This window comes from Zosterops lateralis, assembly GCF_965231275.1.
Source record: "Zosterops lateralis genome assembly, chromosome: 29".
NCBI lineage: Eukaryota > Metazoa > Chordata > Aves > Passeriformes > Zosteropidae > Zosterops > Zosterops lateralis.
The window spans coordinates 1566582-1584721 of record NC_139789.1 but is presented as its reverse complement, the minus strand read 5'-3'; the positions used below and the strand labels follow the sequence as shown (position 1 = coordinate 1584721).

The window sequence follows — 18140 nt, the reverse complement described above, 5'->3', positions numbered from 1 at the left end:
TTCAGAGTATGTACGTTAACACCACCAAAGTGATTATTTTTCTCTTGTTTCCCCACACTATCAATTCCTCAGCTCTTTCTAGCCAAGACATTTTTAACTATCTGGTCATTTTTCCTGTCTCTCCAGCCTTGCCCACTCATGCAGGAAGCCATAGTAGTGAATCGTGGAATCCCAGAATATTTTGAGTCAGAAGCAAAAAAAAAATCCCAGAATATCCTGAGCTGGATCCCACAGGGATCATCAGTGCAGCCCCTGGCCCTGCACAGACACCCCAGCAATCCCACCCTGAGCATCCCTGAGAGCGTTGTCCAAACGCTCCTGCAGCTCTGGCAGCCTTGGGGCTTTGGTGTCTCCTCCCAATTGCCCCTCTGACCACTGGCTCTAGTTTAGATTCACACTGTAGGTGTGATATTGGGAGAATGCTGGTACAGCTCAGATCTTCATTTTCTTAAAAAAAAATTGTACAAAGAAAGCTGCAGATGAAGAAGTAAGAGAATATATTCTTCTTTTCCAGTGTGATCACATTTCTACTTAGAAACAACTTTAGCTTTCTGTTTGTAATAGTCCAGTAACTTTTTTGTGCATTTTCCATTTAGTTGTGAGCAGATAATTTTGAGTAAGAGCATAAGATCTGGTAAAGCAGATTAAGCACTGGCTGCTGGATTTTATTTTTGCTTGCCTCTCATCTGTATACTCTGTCCTTACAGACACCTCGAGGAAGCAAACCAAACCCTGGAAGCAATGCTGAGGCCCAAAGTTACCACCCTGCCAGGCCACATCCAGGCAGTTTATGTGCAGAACATGGTGAAGCTCTACGCGTCCATCCTGCAGCAGAAGGAGCAGGCTGGGGAAAAGGAAGCAGCTCAGGAAATTACACAGCTGATGATCGAGCGCCTGCCTCAGTTTGTGCAGAGTGCAGATCTGGAGGTTCAGGAGAGGGTAAGAGAACAAAATGACTTTGGGATTCATCATGGGAAGCCTTGGAGATCTGTGGTTCTTTGTGGCTATGCACATTTTCTATAAGCTGTTATCAGTGACAAAGCCCAGATCTTATTGTAGTTTGATGCCATCTCTGAAGGCTGCCAGCAAGCTCTTCACTCAAAACAATTTAATTTTAAAATTATTCAGGCACATAAGGGCACAAGAAGGACTTAGCTAAAAGAGAAGCTTAATATGGTCTTTCTATAATTTGCTCCAAACCTGCAGTTTATGCTGCTTCTCCTTATTTCCTTAATGGAGTAAAACACCTTCTGTTAACTTCAGTCAATTTGTTTGGTTCAGCTTGTTAAATATTATTCTGAAACCACTTCTACATTTGTTTTTAGGCTTCTTGCATCTTGCAGCTAATAAAATACATTCAGAAGCTACAAGTAAAAGAAGTTCCTGTAGCTGAGGAAGTGATAGCCCTGTTTGCTGGTGAACTGAACCCTGTGGCTCCTAAAGCACAGAAGAAAGTCCCTGTTCCAGAGGGGTAAAGTTTTTTCTCTTTCCCAAACCCTTGTTTAAACTTTAAATAATAAAGCAAAGTATATGATGAGGCACTGAAATACTCAGGGGACTGAGTCAAGCTGTTTGTTTGGTGCGATTCTTCCCAGCCTGGACCTCGATGCCTGGATCAATGAGCCTCCATCAGACAGTGAGTCTGAAGATGAAAAGCCCAAAACAATATTTCATGAGGAGGAGCAAAGGCATACCAGACACAGACAGCCAGAAATAGATGAAGAGGAGCTGGCCAGAGTGAGTGAATGTTAAAATGCTTTTCCCTACATAATGCAGTAGTAATCTAAGTGGTGCTGGAGCAGTGGGGGCTGTTGTGAATTCTCCACATAGCCAGGGAGCCCTTCTGCTCTCCATAGCTCAGAAAAGCTGATCACTGATGAGAGCTGATGCTTATGGACTTCAGCAGCTTCTGTGAATGACTGTAACATGACTGTGCTCAGCAGTGGTCCCACCTTTCCTGCCTCTAACCTCTTTGGTTTCACAGAGAGAACTTGTTGCTACATGAATCTTCACTTCTTCCTCTTCTTGCAGAAATGAAAACAGGAACATTCCAATTGCCATCAAAAAGTGATGTTTGGGAAGGTTATTGTCTCTAGTCTATAATTAAAAAGCAAAGGGAATATTAGTTATACTATCGTATCCAATGGCTTGGGTTGTAAGGGGCTGTAAAGCTCATCTCATTCACCCTCTGCCATGGGCAGGGACACCTTCCACTATCCCAGATTGCTCCAAGCCCTTTCCCACCTGGCCTTGAACCCTTCCAGGGATGGGAATTAGTAATGGTACCTGCAGTTCTATCCCAGTATGTCTGGTAACTCAGAACTACTTCATCACACACAAGCTGCTCTGCTCTCATCTTTTCACAGTAGTTATGTATTCCAAAAATGCAGGGAGCTTTTGTTTTGCCCTTTGGTGTCTTTTATCTCTTTGTTTACAAACAAACGTTGTAACTGCAAATCCTCTTTTGCTTTTAGCGTCGAGAAGCCCGGAAACAAGAACAGGCAAACAACCCATTTTATATTAAAAGCTCTCCTTCCCCTCAGAAGGTGAGTCTGAATTGCAGTATCTCACTGGCCTCTCCTGTCATTGTGTGAAGACTACCTGAGTATCAGAGCTGTATCCTCTGGGACATTCTGCTATTTCTCCTGCAGTTCTGACCACTTCATAATGCACGGGCCGGAGTGGCTGCCTATAACTGTTTTTATAACTCCTGTTTGTGTTGAGAATCTCCTGAGTGACCTGGTACCCCCAGAGCAGCCTGTGAAAGTCTGTGCAGTTTGTTCCAGCCCTGGGTGATGGTAACATTCACATCCCCAGGCACCTCACTCAGAGCCCTGCAGAGGGTGACCCTGGAACACACACTGTGTTTTGTGGATCAGAAAGCTGTTGTAGTCTCTGAACATCTTTTTCAGGGGAAGAATTCCTTTATTCCCTCTATATCTGAAAGACCACCCCATATTCCTCAACTCCAATCTCCAAATTTATCTTCTGAATTGGCAAGTTATTAGCAATAAGACACAAACCAAAAATTCTTCTGAGAGCTGCAATAATTCTTCAGGGCAGTAGAGGGGTTAAAGAACTGTAGCTAAGAGTATGGTCCTTTAATAGTTATCAGCTGGCTTTAAAACACACACTGCTACCACACAGGATTATTAATAAGCTGCTCCATTCCTATCCTTTAAAATGTTCACTTAAGGGATTGAACTGCTTGATGTTTTGTAATGTGCCTATTTACAGAAATTTGTGCTGGCAATGCTCAGAACATAATAAGTCTTTCTTTCCCCAGCGATACCAAGACACTCCAGGTGTGGAACATATTCCTGTGGTCCAGATTGACCTTTCTGTCCCATTAAAAGTTCCAGGTAAGCACAGCTAATCTTTAAAATTATTAAAAGAAATTCATTTCAGCAAAAGTCATAATTCCTGCTTAGGACTTCCACCTGAGGTTTTGAAGTGCAAGGAACATACTTCCATTAGTGTGTTCTTAAATATATCTTTCCTAATGTTCTTAAATATATCTTCTTAATTTACATTTGAAAGTAGTATTTTCCTCCCTTGAAATTCTGAGTTCCTTTCAAGATGTTAGAAATAGTTCTGTGATCAGGAATATCATGCAGCCAGGTCTGTAACATGTAGTATCATACAGCCAGTCTGTAACACTGTTCTGTGTGGGAGCACTCACCTCGAAAATATCTTAGAGGTCTGATGGAGGTGATCAGGAGACATGAAATAGAATCTAATGGTAGAGATACTGTTCGAATATCTTGTTTCAGTTATCAAAAGTAGTTGTGTATCTAGGGAGTGGTTGGATACAGCACTGAAAAGCTGTTGATAAAGTGCCTTAGGTTGCAAGGGGTGAGTTCTAAGTGCAAATATTTTTTTCCAGAAGTTATCAGTACAGCAGCAATGCCACCAATTCTCCTTAAAATCTCAGTGTGTGGGTGCTCCTTGTAATGCAATAATGCAGCCAAGAATCAGGGGGCAGGATTGAGCTCTGTCCTGTTTCTGGAGGGATGGAGTGGACAGCAAAGCTGGTGCTGTGTGAGGACTTTTGGGGACTATGTGAGGTGATGTGGAAGCACAGGAAGGTGAGGATCCAGATGGTCTGGGAAGCTGGAACTCCAGACGTCGTATTTCAGTGCCCAGTCTGTGTGCTTTGTACCTGAAAGCAGCTCGGCTTTCCCCCAGGAATGCCCATGTCAGACCAGTATGTGAAACTGGAAGAGGAGCGAAGGCATAAACAGAAACTGGAGAAAGACAAGAAAAAGAAAAAACAGAAAAAGGAGAAGAGAGGGAAACACCATCGGCACAACTCCCTGCACACGGAGAGTGAGGAGGACATTGCTCCAGCTCACCATGTCGACATCATCACAGAGGAGATGCCAGAGGTCAGTTCCTGTGGTTGGGGTCTGGGATTTATCTATGTGCAGCTCTTGAGAGATTTTTGCCCCCACAGCTGCAGCCAGTCTGTGATGTGGCAGGTCCAGAGCTGTGCTGTCTTGCAAAGCTGTTTCAGAAATGACTGAGATGATCCCACGCTGTTTTTTGCAGGAGAAGAAATTACAGTCTTTTTTCCCTCCCCCCCCCCCCACAAAAAGACAAAAATTGCCACTGAAGCTATTAAAAAAATCAAAACCAACAAAACAATGTTCATCCCTGCTCTAAAAGTAACACTGTCCAAATAGCATTTATTATTCTCTGCTGTTTCACTTTGACAGTAACTTGGTGTCTAGTCAGCAGCTTTGCAGCTGATGATAATTAATTGCAGATGCTAATGATGTCATTTGTATTTGTTTCTAAAATTTCCTTTAATCAAAACCGAACAGCAGCAATTCAAATCCTGCTGTTTATGGAGAAGAGGTTTCTGTTCTAAATTAATCTTGAAACTGGATGCTGCATTGAAGTGCATTGTTCCTTTAACTTACTGTGCCTGACTGCAGCTGACCTGGTACAGGGTTCACAGGCTCAAAAAAAATTTAATTTGGGTGGTGTTAAGCTTGAGTTTGAAAATTTCTGGTGGTTTGCTGCCTCAGTGGACATCTCTCTTATCTCTCCTGCAGAATGCTTTGCCCAGTGATGAAGATGACAAAGATCCAAATGATCCCTATAAGGCACTTGACATAGATCTGGATAAGTAAGTGGCAGTTTTGTGTGTGAGTTCACTGAGTTGCCAAGGGAGGAATGCCTGGGGGCAGGACTGGGGCTGAGCAGGCAAAGGCACTACAGGCCATGAGGGGAAAAGACTGAAGTCTCTCCCCATGGCTTTGATGAAACATCAGGTGCTCATCCAGCTTTGCCTCCCACTGTAGCTTGGATGATAAAATCTCAACTCCTGAGTATGAGAGAGGTTTGGGAGGGACAGGGGAATCACTAAATGTAGTGTGAGTGTGACTGAAGGAGTCTGGAAGCACAGATAGTGTCACTGGATCAGGTGTGGGTTACTCTGAAGTTTGGGTGTCCCACTGTCTCTCTGCTGTGACCTGTGTCCATCTGTCCCCCTCGGGAGCTCTGTGTCCATGGCAAGCCTGTGTTGTGATCACTGAGCAGTAGCACCCAGGCTGTCCCACCCCACTGCCCTGTGGCCCTTCAGTGTGGTCCCACTGCTGTGAATTGTTGTGGTGTGACTGAGCTGTGTCACACCTGGTCACGCTGGTCCTCAGGCAGCGGCTGGGGCTGTGCCAGTGCCAGCACCTCGAGCTCCTGCACCCACATGACCATGAGTACTGGGCTGTTCAGTATTGCACATGGAGATTGGTTTGGATTTTTTTTTTTAGTTGCTGTTTTACAAAATCACCCTGCTAAAAATAATTGCTAATTTATGGTCCAGAGATGCCTCCTGTAAAGTTTGGAAGACTGTACAGGCTCATGTGGGTGTGTGTAGGATCTCTCTCTTCCTCTGATACTTGAGAGTCTGTGCCTTTCTTTGCAGTTCCAAATTTACAGGGCTTTGGCCCCTCAGTATCTTGAGAAAAAGTGTCACAGCATTTTTAAAAAGTGAATAAAACAGCTTCTGAGAAACTTCCCTTTTTGGAAGGCCAGTCAAAGTCTGCAGGGACAAATCTATAAGAGGAAATAAATTTCTGACTGTAGCTCCTATATTTGCATGGTCATTCTCACCAGCACTGGGCACACCCAGCAAAGCAGGTCCTGGGTGCTGTGCTCCAGGAGGCATCCAGGGCTGTTGGATTGTTCCATCCATTCCCTCCCCTGAGCCATGAGTGCTGTGCTCTCCTGTCATGGTTTCTCATGTCTGTGTCCTCTCTCTCTCTTTCTGTGCTTGCACTGCTCTGTCTGTCATGCTTACATGCAGTCTGGTTTCAGGGAAGCCTTCCAGGTAAGAATATTTCCTGAGTGCTGACCTTTGTCAGGTTCGTTGATTTTGGACAATGCAAGTCCTTGAAGGGTGGTGGAACTGTTAAATCAGAGACCCTCACATTTGTGAGGCTTTCAGCACCAGTGCTGTTCCTGTACAGGTGTATCTGAAATAGTAAAAGATGAGGCTTGTTTGCTGTTGAATCTTCCGTTAGCATCTGAAAGTGAAAAATGAATTGGTTCTGGTTCTTAATGCAACATATGCAAAAAAATTGAGGCAGTTCAGGCCATTAGAAATCTTTCTGAACTAAAGTTTGCTGTGCAGATGTGAAAATTAACATTAAATAAAAGCTAAGAAATAGAAAAAGAAGCAGTTGGTGAAATTCTTGCTGATTTCTGGAAATGTTTGACAAGAACGAGAGAATTTTTTGTGGCTTTTTTTCCCCAAGTAGTGGATTTAGGATACAGTGTAAATATGAAGTGCTGTTGGTGCTTTTTGGAAAAAGGTGTCTGAAGTTACATTTAACTTACAAAATGTGATGGTAAAGTAGAAGTTCATAGTGCAAGCTTCCAAAATAAAAATGACTTAGAGTAATTCCCTATTGGACTGATCTATTCATCGCGAACAGCAAACCCCACACCCTTCAAGGGCTGCTGGAGCCATGCTGGCATTCCACTGCTCGAATTTCCACTCTCTTGGAAATGCTGTTCCACATCCTTGCTTTTCCTTGGAGAGGAATTCCATGGAAACGCAGCGTAACACTGCATGGAGCTGTTCCTCTGTGGGTGTTACTCAGCCTGCAGGCACCTCTGGCTGGCACCTCTAAGGGTTAAACAGCCAGACCTTGGCTCTCAGTCACCTTGCAATTGTTTCCACTGATTCCCAACTCACAAGGGCAATGTCTGCAGTTGCATAAATAAACTCCAGGTATAGAAGTATGTGCTGATTTCAGGCTTGGGGGCCCAGCTCCCTAAAAACAAAGCACACCTTGTCTTGGACAGGTCATCTGGCTGAGGGAGACTGTTTGCAGCAGGTAATGGGCTCTTTCTTTTCAAGACCCTTAGCAGACAGTGAGAAGCTGCCAGTGCAGAGACACAGGAATGTTGAGACCCTGAAGTCACCAGACTCAGAACTTCCCCTAGAAGAGAAGAAGAGCAAGAAACCCAAAAAGAAGGAAAAGAAACATAAAGATAAAGAGAGAGATAAAGGAAAAAAGAAAGAGAAAGAGAAAAAGGTGGTAGAGGAGGAGGAGGAAGAAGAAAAAAAGGTAATTCTCCAAGATTTGCATTATTTTAGCTCCTGCTGTTTATTGCTGAGTTCAGTTTGTTGCTTAGGAACAGTTGCATTTGACAGTTCAAACAGCTGAATGCATTCAATCTCTATTTCCTTAAATTTTTACAACTGTAGCAGCAGGTATTTAAAGGTTTCTGTTAATAAAAATAATGTTTGTGTAGCCTCCTAATTTAGCAGAATTCAGCTTACTACAGCCTACACAGCAGATCTGCCAGAGCTCACGTGGAGGCTGAGTTTGCTGATATTTTGTCTGTTCTCCAAGTGGGGAAATCCTTAGCAAAATATCTGGAACTCGTGTCGTTGAGTGTCCTTTGTTCTGCATCCTGTCTCCCATGTACTCCAGAACCTTTCAGTTTTAAACCCTGCCATTAGCTGCCAGTTGCTCTCAGAATTTGAAGTATCCACCTGTTAACCCCCTGCAGAGCTGCCCTTTCCCTCTGCCCTGCAGCCCTTGGAATGCTTGGGGTACCTTGATGTGGGGTGCTGGCCAGGTGCTGTCAGCTGGGCCCAGCTTTGGAAGTGCTCAAAGACTAAAGTGAAGCTTCTTGGTGTTTTGTTCCTGAATGTATCGCAGCATCTGTGCACTCTGGAGGGCTGCATTTCCATGGGAACTTAAGGTTTTGATTTAATTGTTGTAGAGTCACAGAATCCCAGACTGGTTTGGATTCAAAGGAACCGTAGAGCTTATCCAGTGCCACCCCTGCCATGGGCAGGGACACCTTCCACTATCCCAGGCTGCTCCAAGCCCTGTCCAGCCTGGCCTTGGACACTGCCAGGGATCCAGGGGCAGCCACAGCTGCTCTGGGCACCCTGTGCCAGGGCCTCACCACTCTCACAGCCAACAATTCCTTCCCAATATCCCATCCATCCCTGCCCTCTAACAGTGGAAGCCATTTCCTGTGTTCTAAAGCCCCTTTAGGTCCTGGAAGGGGCTCTGACCTCTCCCTGGAGCCTTTTTTTGTTCAGGTTGAACACCCCCAGCTCTTGGAGCCCTTCTTTATAGGACAGATGTTCCAGCCCTGTGATCTTTTGATTTTCAGTTGTTGTTGTTGGGGATGTTGGGTTTTAAATTTTGATTTTTAAGAAAAATATAAAAACAATGATGGTGGGTTTTTTTTCTCCTGAAATTCAGGGGGAAGACTTGGATTTCTGGCTCTCCACTGCTCCACCAGCTGCTCCCACGTCCCAGCCACAGGTAGGAATCTTCCCCCATCAGAGGAGACTTCTCTGGTTATTTCTTGCCTGTGAGCTGTGCAGGAGTGCTGTGTCATGCTGCAGCACAGAGGGGAACATCAGCTTCATCTCCTCAACTTCCTGCTGGGAAGCAGAGATACTGTGTCTGCCCAGGTCAGAGAAATTGTAGTGGGAGACTTCAAGCTTGTTCTGTGCCGATCAAGGAATAGAAATAGAAATACAGATGCAACTCCAGGCTTGGTTGATTTTGTTATTGATGGGTATAATGTTATACAGTTGTATGGTTTTATTTCCCAGTATGAGGTAGACTCTAGCAACATTAATAGACATGAGAGACAGAGTGTGAAAGAAAAATTCTCATGAATTTTGATGGGAAAGTCTAGAGGAAGAGAGAAGGAATATAAGGGGATGGATTCCTTGGAGGAAGTCTTTTGAATCATGTCCTCAGGTGATCATATTTGCTGGGTTTCAGAGGCATAAAATGAAAGCCTTGATACCATGTTAGCCTAATGTCATTTCTGAAATAACAGTTGAGAGGAGTTGTCACTGTTGAGTTTCTCTTGGTGTGGGATTGGGTTGTTCCAGCTGCTTTGCATTAGTGTCAGAATCCTTCTGCTCATCTCCTCAGAGCGAGCCTGGAATGGGCACTGCTGTGGTGGCTGAATCTCAAGAGGTAAAAAAAGAAGAAAGGGAAGAGCAAGATGAGGAGGAGGAGGATGAAGGAAAGGTAAGTGGTTCAAAACTAAGAAGAAATTGCCTCAAGTTACACCAGGGGAGGCTTAGATGAGATATTAGGAAAGATTTTTATTTTTTTTTTCAGTGGAAAGGCTTGTCAGGCGTTGGAACAGGCTGCCCAGGGCAGTGGTGGAGTCGCTGTCCCTGGAAGTGTTCAGAAAACCCATGGGTGTGGCACTTGTGGATACCATGCTCCCCATGGTTTAGTGGTGGATGTGATGGCCCTGGGCTGATGGTTGGACTGATGATATTAAAGATCTTTTCCAACCTTCGCAATTCTCTGGTTCTATGAAGTTGCTGTCACCCTTCAGCCATATTCCCCTGCTCGATCAAATTCCTCAAAAAGCAGCACACAGGATTTATCAGCAGCATCTGTTCAGTGCAGTTACTGCCTGCAAATGTTGCATCCTTGAGGAGCTGTGAACACTTGATGGTCAGAAGTTTGATTGTTCCTTTAGCCAAGGGACAGGTCCCAGTTAAAGCTGAGTTTACTGACAGTTGGAGAGATTTGGCCCAGGCTGCTTTGGGATAAGGTATGGGCAGCTGAGGGGGTAGCAGCATTTACTAGGATTTCACACAGAATTACTTTTGGGATTTAAGGAATGGTAGCTCTGTTATGGGTTCTGCAGTAAAAGGAAACTTTGGTCAGTCCCAGAAGTGCAGAGAGCAAGAGTCTGGAGTTGGAAGTGTGGTAGAGGGATCCTGGATAGAAGTCAAGGGTTTCTTTAAGGATTTGTTGCAGTTTCGTGTTCTTCTTGGTAGAAATCCTCCAAGCATAAGAAGAAGAAGCACAAGAAAGAGAAAGAAGAGAAATCAAAGGATAAAAAGAAATCCAAAAAGAAGAGTCATCACAGCGAGGAGGAGCCCCCAGCGTCGGTGCAGAACGGGACACTAGAGGATGAGCCACTACCAGTGAGTAGCTGTGCCCAGGCCTGGGGACAAGGAGAGCTCAGCTGGCTGGGAGGGACGGCAGTGACAGCCCTTGTCAGAGTCATTAGTTCTGGTGTGACTGTGACTTCTCTCCTTTTTCAGCCCATGTCCAGTTACCGGCTTCTTGCTGAAAACCCGTACATTAAAATGGTGAGTTTGGGGTGTTTATTCCAAGTGTTGTCTCCCTGTGATCCCTGAGAGAGGGGTACCCTAGGGGTGGTGGAGTGACTTTATGTAGCCATCAGATAACTGAAGAACTGTTTCAGTCCCAGAAAGTAGAACTATAACCAAGATCCATTTCCTTTCCATGTCCCACTTTAATTTCTAAGTTGATATTTTCCCAATCCTTAACTGATCACCAGTGTAGTTCCATAATCTTCTAGCTATACCAAATTACCTCCTTTTCGAACCTGGTTTTATCCCCATGCTGAGTTCTTTCCTTGAAGTTTCTGATTCTTCCCTGTGACATTTTTCCCTTCATTTGCAGACCTACGATATTCAAGGAAACCTCCAGAATGACAGCAAAGTTACTGTGTCTGTTATCTTTGAGAACAAAAGCACTAGCTTCCTTAAGAGCATGGAACTGAATGTCCTGGACTCTCTCAACACTAAAATGCTCCGACCAGAAGGATCATCAGTACATGATGGGATACCTGTGCCCTTCCAGCTCCCCCCTGGTATGCACAGCTTTGCACAGGGCTCTTGGAGTGTAGCTGGCCCTGCACTGCCCTCCTGTGGGAAGAGCTGCTTGAACTTCCTGCTGTTTTCCAGAAAAACATCTCTGCCTGGGTGTTGCTGGGCTTTCCAACAGTTCCTTGGAGAGGATAAGGCCTCTCCCAGTCTGGCTGTAATGCAGGTGGTTCTGCACAGCAACAGCAAAGCCTTAATCTAGGGCTGGGGGTCCAAATGTCTAAATTGCTTTTCCAGGTGCCTGCAGGCTGGCACGCCTTTCACTACAGGAATCCAAAATTCATGATGTGTTTGCTATGAGATTTAAAATGAAACAGGGTAGTAGGTTTGTGAAGTGTTAGAATCCACTCAGGATTTATTCTGAAGCTCTTGTCCCACTGTTTGAATGGCAGAGGCCTTCTGCGGTGAAGGTTTGTGATAAGGATGTGCAAGGAGGGGAGCTGAGCCTACCAGAAGTATTAAGTACAGAAATGAAGGATAATGGTTTTGTACAGAGCACAGTAGTACATCAAATCAGTGAACTTCCCTGAATTTCCCTTCCTTCACCGAGGAGTTAATTTGAACCCTGAAACAGCTCACAGAGGGCTGGAGTGACATCAGGGTGCTTTTCAATCCCCCATGAAAAGCAGTGGGGTATTTGATTTGATTTTAAATCTGTGTGAGGCAGTTCTTGACACAGACTTGTATATTAAAAGGAAAACATAGAAACATCAGAATTCAAATTAGCTCTGAAAGCTACTCCGAAATGTTTAGACTATAATTCCAGTTATGCAAATAGTTAAAATATATGACACTGTGACACTTTGCCCAGGCACTTGCTCAATAACCTCCACCAAATGTCAGCTCCCATTGCTGCTTCTGAGAGACTCAAGTGCTGTAACATTGTTGACTCACCACAGCAGTTGTGTGTAGAACTCTCTTCCTACTCAGAGATTCAGACTTGGTTCAAAAATAGTCTGCACATAAGTCAGTTTATTCTAACCATTACTTAGGTCTGGAAACCATGTTCTGACCTGACTTTTCCCTCTTCTCTCTTCACACTAGGAATCTCTAATGAAGCCCAGTTTGTGTTTACACTTCAGAGTATTGTTATGGCTCAGAAGTTAAAAGGAACACTGTCCTTTATAGTCAAAGTAAGTGCAGCTCTCAACTCCCTCTGCTTCCTTGGGAACTGCGTCAGGGAGCCGGACTCGGGTGGGAAGTTCTGCTCTCAATCTTTTTATAGGCATCATTTCATCCCTGCTGCACCAGCCCATTCTGTGAGGAACATTTTCACATGACATCTTGTGCAAAGAGTGCCCCCAATCCTGCGTCAGCACGTCCTAGATTGTCATTCCTTGGCAGTGTGTGAGCAAGGCAGCCTGAAACATGTGCCACACTGTCAGCTAGAAAATCACACTGATCTGCTGGGGAGGGGAGACAGAGAACCAGGGTGTGCTCCTGATCTCAGTTGGACACCTCAGCCTGGTACAAGACTGGAAAACAAGAATTAGATGCAATTATTAAGAGTGGAGACCCAGACCAAGAATGAGGTCAGCGGAAGGCATTGTTTAATAGGTGTTGAGCTGGATAAGACTGTGTGGGTCTCTGATGTTATTTCTGTACAGTTATTAATGAAAGAGCTGCATGAGCAGCTCAAAGGAAATGAATGGAGACAGTTGTGGCTACTCCTGAGTCAGCCATTATCTCTATTTTAAGGAGTTTTTAAAAATAGCATGCTAGTCCTATTTTAGCACCTAAGAATCTGGGAACTATTAATTTATTTTTTTGCTCAGGAAATAATGAATTGTAAAACCACGTCTCCAAGTGTTAGTTTAAACTCAGTCTGCTCACTTTATTTCAGCAGAGTGCAGGCAGAACTGCAGCCCAGTGTGTCCCTTTCCTGTTGTAGGTGCCTGTATCAGCCCAGCTGCCCAAATCTTTGGGCTGATGATGTGGTGGGATGGTTCCCAGGCTGATCCTTCAGGCCCAGCCAGGCTGTTTCAGAGGGAACTCAGCCCTCAGCTCCTGGCTGGTGCCTGTGTGGTGGGTAGGGGTGGCTCCTCCTTCTGCTGCCTCAGGGCTCCCACTCATTTGTTCTCCTTTGTCCTTTTGCAGAATGATGAAGGTTCAACCCATGAAAAACTAGATTTCAAATTGCACTTCAGTTGCGCTTCATACTTGATCACGACGCCTTGCTACAGGTGAGTGCCTGTGCTGGCCCGGCAGGCTGAGTTCTGCCTGCTCCCGAGGGCTTGGGCAGTGTCTTTGTAAGGGGTGACTGCTCACATATGTCCAGTGGCCTATTTCAAATGGCTCTGCAGAGGGAACTCTGTGCCCTGTGGACTGGCAGAGGCAGCTCTGGCAGCAAGAAGGCACAAGTTGCTCCAGTGGACTCTGGAGTGTGGTTTCCGTATTTACTGTAAGCCCATTTTCCTAAGCTTGGTAGCACTTAAGCTTCTGTATCCTGACACGTTTCATGGGGCTGATGGGACAGATTTCACTTGCATTTCTGATGAAACATTTACTTTCCTTCCTGTTCTGCAGTGATGCTTTTGCCAAGCTCCTAGAGTCTGGAGATCTGCACATGAGTTCTATTAAAGTAGATGGAATTAGCATTTCTTTCCAACATCTACTGGCAAAGATCTGTTTTCATCATCATTTTTCAGGTGAGTCTTCGTGATGCAGAACCTTTTGCAGAATTCCATATTCTAAAATCTCTGCTGTGCTTGGTGAGCACAGCACTTCATGGGCTCAGCAATCACAGGAGCAGGTGATATCCGGATTAAATACATTTGAGGGAGTTTTTCCAGTTTTGCAACACTCAAAGCATGCAGTGTTCTTCAAAATGAATTCTCCTTGTGTCCCTGTGGAATTCCTGCAGCCCAGTGAGGCATGTGACAGGTATCATGGGAGCAGCTGGTGTGGAGTTCAGGCTGCAACTGTCCTCTGGAGGATGGATTTGATCTGCAGGGCTTCAGACTCCTTCCCCAGTGCTTTGTTTCAGTGAGAGGGAGCCCCAGCTATTCAGATTTGGGTTTATTAATTAAAACACAAGCACTGGCTGAAGCAAAACAACTGGCTGTTTCATCATGCTCTGGAGTTCACGTTAGATGTTGCCTCACTGGAAGTATTTCTGGGGAAGAAATCTACATTCTGAGCAGTGTTCTTTTGCCTCAGAACATTTGTGGCTTAGGAGACAAATGACTCACCTCATTATTGTGAAATGTCCCAGAGAGAAGCCAGGCACATCTTAACCCTGACTTCCTCCTCCCCTCTGTAGAAGCCTCTGTTCCTCGAGGCCAGGCAGAGCAGTGGTTGCTCTCCAGGGGAAGCAAGTCTTGAATTAAAATTGAATTGAATGAAATGAAATGGAATGAAATTGCTGTTTCTCTGCAGTTGTGGAACGCGTTGATTCGTGTGCATCCATGTACAGCCGTTCTATCCAAGGCCATCACGTCTGCCTACTGGTAAAAAAGGTGAGAGCATTGTAACCCCTGAGAGAAGCTAAACCTGGAGCCTTCCCTGCCTCTTTCCAGTCCCTGAATTTGGCTGGGGACACATTTATCCCCACTTGGAAGAGGAGCTAATGAATTTTTTCTTTTTTTTTTTTCTTTTTTTTTTTCCTTTCCAAGGGAGAGAACTCTGTATCCATAGATGGGAAATGTAATGATTCTACCCTGCTTAGCAACTTGTTGGATGAGATGAAAGAGACATTGTCCAAGTGCTGAATATTCCTTATAAAATACTCCAACGACAAGAAACACACCCAACGTGTAAAGACGAGCAGACCCAAGTGTTAAGTTTCTCCCTCGTACGCATGTACTACCCTGGGGCACGTGCTTTCAGTTAACTCCACCATTGGTTGCAGTTTAGACATTTTAAGGCTGTATGTTACCTTTTTGTTTTCAGAACTTTTTACAAACTGTGGTGTTAACCCTTTCTAGCCCAAAGAGATCCTGGTGACATGACTGGAGGAGGGAGGGGAGGAGGGAGGGAGGGGGGGTGGGCACTATTTATTCAGCAGCTCATGATGATCCCGTGACCTCCATCTGTGTGGGACAGGGACTGAGCAGGACTTTATCAACAGTAGCACATTTGTTGCTTGTGCTTATGCCAGGGAAGGTTGACTTAATCCTTAGCCATGAAATATGTCTTCAGGGCTGCTGTAGTTGATGTATATTTCTAGCAGAGGCTGGTGCTGGACCAGAAGGCCTCTTTTTTTTTGTTTTGTTTTTATATATATATGATTTATTATTATCTCAAGATCTATTGTGATCAGCATATAAACATCCTCCATCTCCTTGAGCTAATCCAAAGGAGCCCTGTGAGAACTGGGATGTTTGAGTTTCTGTTTATAGTAGTTGCCTTGAGCCTTAACCTTCTTTTAGTGACAGCTGGAAGAGTCGAGTGTGGAAGTGTGACACAGGCTGGAAGTGTTACTGTTTGGGTCTGTGCTCCCCTCGACTGCCCCACACACAGAATTTGTCAGGCCTCTCCCCACTGAGCTGTCTCTGCAGATGTGTTTTATGAGTCCACTTCAATTTCACATTCCTGAACAGTTAAGCTGTAGCAAGAAACTGAAAATCCAAAGGGGTCTGTTCCTGCTTTTTTATCCTTTCGCTCACCAGCTGAGGTTGACCATTACCAGGTTAGAGAAACAGCCATGGGTGCAGCCCCTTGTGGGCAGGTCCATGTGCTCCCTCTGGGCTCTGAAACCAGCAGGGTCATTCTGTCTGTGTGCCCTGTGTCCCTCGGCCCTGCCCTTGCAGCAGTGAGAGCAGATTTGGCAGCACAAGTGCTCCTGGGTCCCTGTGGCAGAGCCCTCCCTGCCAGGGTCCAGGAGAGGATGGGTTGGGAGCCCCTGTCCCAGATGCAGGAAGGAGGAGGGATGAGGATCCCCTCTCCCTGCCTACCAGGGTGCAGGAGGGGATGGATTGGGAGCCCCTCTCCGTGCCAAGGTGCAGGAGAGGGGTCATGAGGAGCTGCTCTCCCTGCCAGGGTGCAGGATGGGGAGGGGGCTGAGGAACTGCAGATTTGGGGCTGTAGCAGTTGCTTTAGAGGGAAGAAGGGAGAGTCTGGGAAGTGCCCATTCTGCACTATTGGAATCTTGTGGAGTCACTGACAGGAAAGGGATGTCTCAGTGTCCTGCAGAGATGCTCAGTTGATGTCCTTCTCCAACATCCCTTGCTTTCAACTTTTTTTTTATTCCCCCTGCTCCATTTCTTTCCTCGCTGTTCTGCACCCAGTGAGCAAAATTCTGTGGAACAGTTTTGCTTTGAGGCTCAGGTCAGGAGCACTTGATTGCTCCAAAAATGTGCCCAGGGAGGAGCTGGCTGGGTCTGCACGTCTCTAGCACTACCACCACTCCTAAAACACCGAACCCCTATGCAGGGAGCAGGATAAAGTGTTGATCTTATTCCTTGGGTGATGTCCTGTACTTTACGCGTGTCTTGTGCTCTTTACACTCTTCCCACAGGAGGTATTTTGGCAAAGGCTCTGCTCTGGTGCTCTGGGTTCCTTGCCAGGCCCAGCTCTGTGTCTGACCACGCTGCCAGGACATGGAGGGTTTGGTTTTGGTCAGCCTCCCTTGGTTAGCCAGTTGTGTATTAGAAACTGAACATATTAAAATTGTCTTAAAGGATAATGTTCCTCAATTAGTGTTTGGGTTTTTTAATTCATGGATGAAAACTGTCACTTTAGCATGTAGAGTCTCTTACAGAATCCTGTGCAGTGATTCTAGAATTTTGAAACTGTATGATGTGTTACATTCACAAATTTATTTGCTATCAACATTCCCTGGAAAAAAAAAAAAAAAAAAAAGGAAAAGAAAACAACATACCACAAGCTGCTGTAATGATTTTGTGTCAAGATGATCCAATAAACTTTCAAAACAAAGTTATATTTTTGGCTTTGTAAATGGTCCTTTCATAATAAGACTGTTCCAGTTTGGATGGACCCAAAACCAAGACATGGATTTATCCCAGGTCGGAACAACGTATCTTCAGTGGAGGTAAGAGGAATCTCTTCCCAAAGGAGGTAGGGAATTCCTAGCACCAGCCCTCTGAAAGGCAGCTCTGCAACAGCAGCTGTCACTAACACTGAAATTACAGGAAAAATAATTCAGGCTATCTCAGTTGAATCTCCATTTATTGTTTTATTTTTTGGATCATGATTGCAGCTAAAATCCAACACTTGGAAAAATGGGAGCTCTGGTCTGAATGAGGCCAGAATCAACTCCTGCTGTTGCTTCCTCTTGGCCTCAAATTAAATTTGTGACCAACGTGGTGGTGTTGAGATGAGGATTAAGGCCCTGTCCTGCCACAGCAGGAATGAGGCCTTGCCTTGGCTGATGCTCCAGTGGTTTCCAGTCACACCCAAACCTGTGAGAATCATTTTGAGACAGAAGATCCCTGGGGCTGAGAGTCAGGAGCCACCAGTTCTGCACTGGGAATTGCCCAGTAACTTGCTGGCCCCATTACTGGCAGATGCAGCTCAGGAATGATCCAGGTCCTCTGTTCTCAGTACTGCAATCCCACAGGGCCCTGCTGTGGTCTGGGACTGCACAAATCTGATGGAATGGGATGGGAACAAAAACAAACCCCAACCCACAAAGTGCCTGGAGCAAAGCTCAAGGTTTCAATAAGCCACAGGAGCTGATCCTGCCCCTTCCTCAGCCCTGGGGTGCTGTGTCCACTTCTGGGCTCCTCTGGAGCAGAGCTGGAGCTCCTGGTGTAGGGCCTGTGCAGGGCTGTGAGGATGATTAGGGGATGGAGAATATCCTGTGAGGAAAGGCTGTGGGAGCTGAGGCAGGGGGAAGATAGAGATATAGACAACATACCATTACCAGAGGTAATGGGAAGAAACTGGAACACAGGAAATTCCACCTGAGCAGAAGAACTTTGCCCTGCATGTGACCGAGCGCTGCCCAGAGAGGTGGTGGCGTCACCTTCCCTGCCCTGGAGATCCTCAAAAGCCATCTGGACACAAGCCTGATATCCTGAGC

General features: G+C 45.4%; 1 protein-coding gene across 1 annotated transcript in view; it reads left to right on the top strand.

The window, feature by feature from the left end:
- AP3D1 (adaptor related protein complex 3 subunit delta 1) overlaps window positions 1-15118 on the top strand; it is a 40608-nt gene extending 25490 nt beyond the window's left edge. Inside the window, exons 15-32 of the mRNA XM_083879889.1 lie at window positions 708-939; window positions 1326-1471; window positions 1596-1737; window positions 2475-2546; window positions 3287-3362; window positions 4189-4388; window positions 5061-5134; window positions 7370-7580; window positions 8739-8801; window positions 9429-9527; window positions 10298-10447; window positions 10568-10615; window positions 10953-11142; window positions 12200-12288; window positions 13253-13338; window positions 13682-13803; window positions 14534-14613; window positions 14770-15118. Of these exons, the coding sequence (XP_083736015.1) occupies window positions 708-939; window positions 1326-1471; window positions 1596-1737; window positions 2475-2546; window positions 3287-3362; window positions 4189-4388; window positions 5061-5134; window positions 7370-7580; window positions 8739-8801; window positions 9429-9527; window positions 10298-10447; window positions 10568-10615; window positions 10953-11142; window positions 12200-12288; window positions 13253-13338; window positions 13682-13803; window positions 14534-14613; window positions 14770-14865 (2176 nt within the window). The 3' untranslated portion in view covers window positions 14866-15118. The remainder of the gene's footprint in view (window positions 1-707; window positions 940-1325; window positions 1472-1595; window positions 1738-2474; window positions 2547-3286; window positions 3363-4188; window positions 4389-5060; window positions 5135-7369; window positions 7581-8738; window positions 8802-9428; window positions 9528-10297; window positions 10448-10567; window positions 10616-10952; window positions 11143-12199; window positions 12289-13252; window positions 13339-13681; window positions 13804-14533; window positions 14614-14769) is intronic.
- Window positions 15119-18140: the final 3022 nt, after the last annotated feature.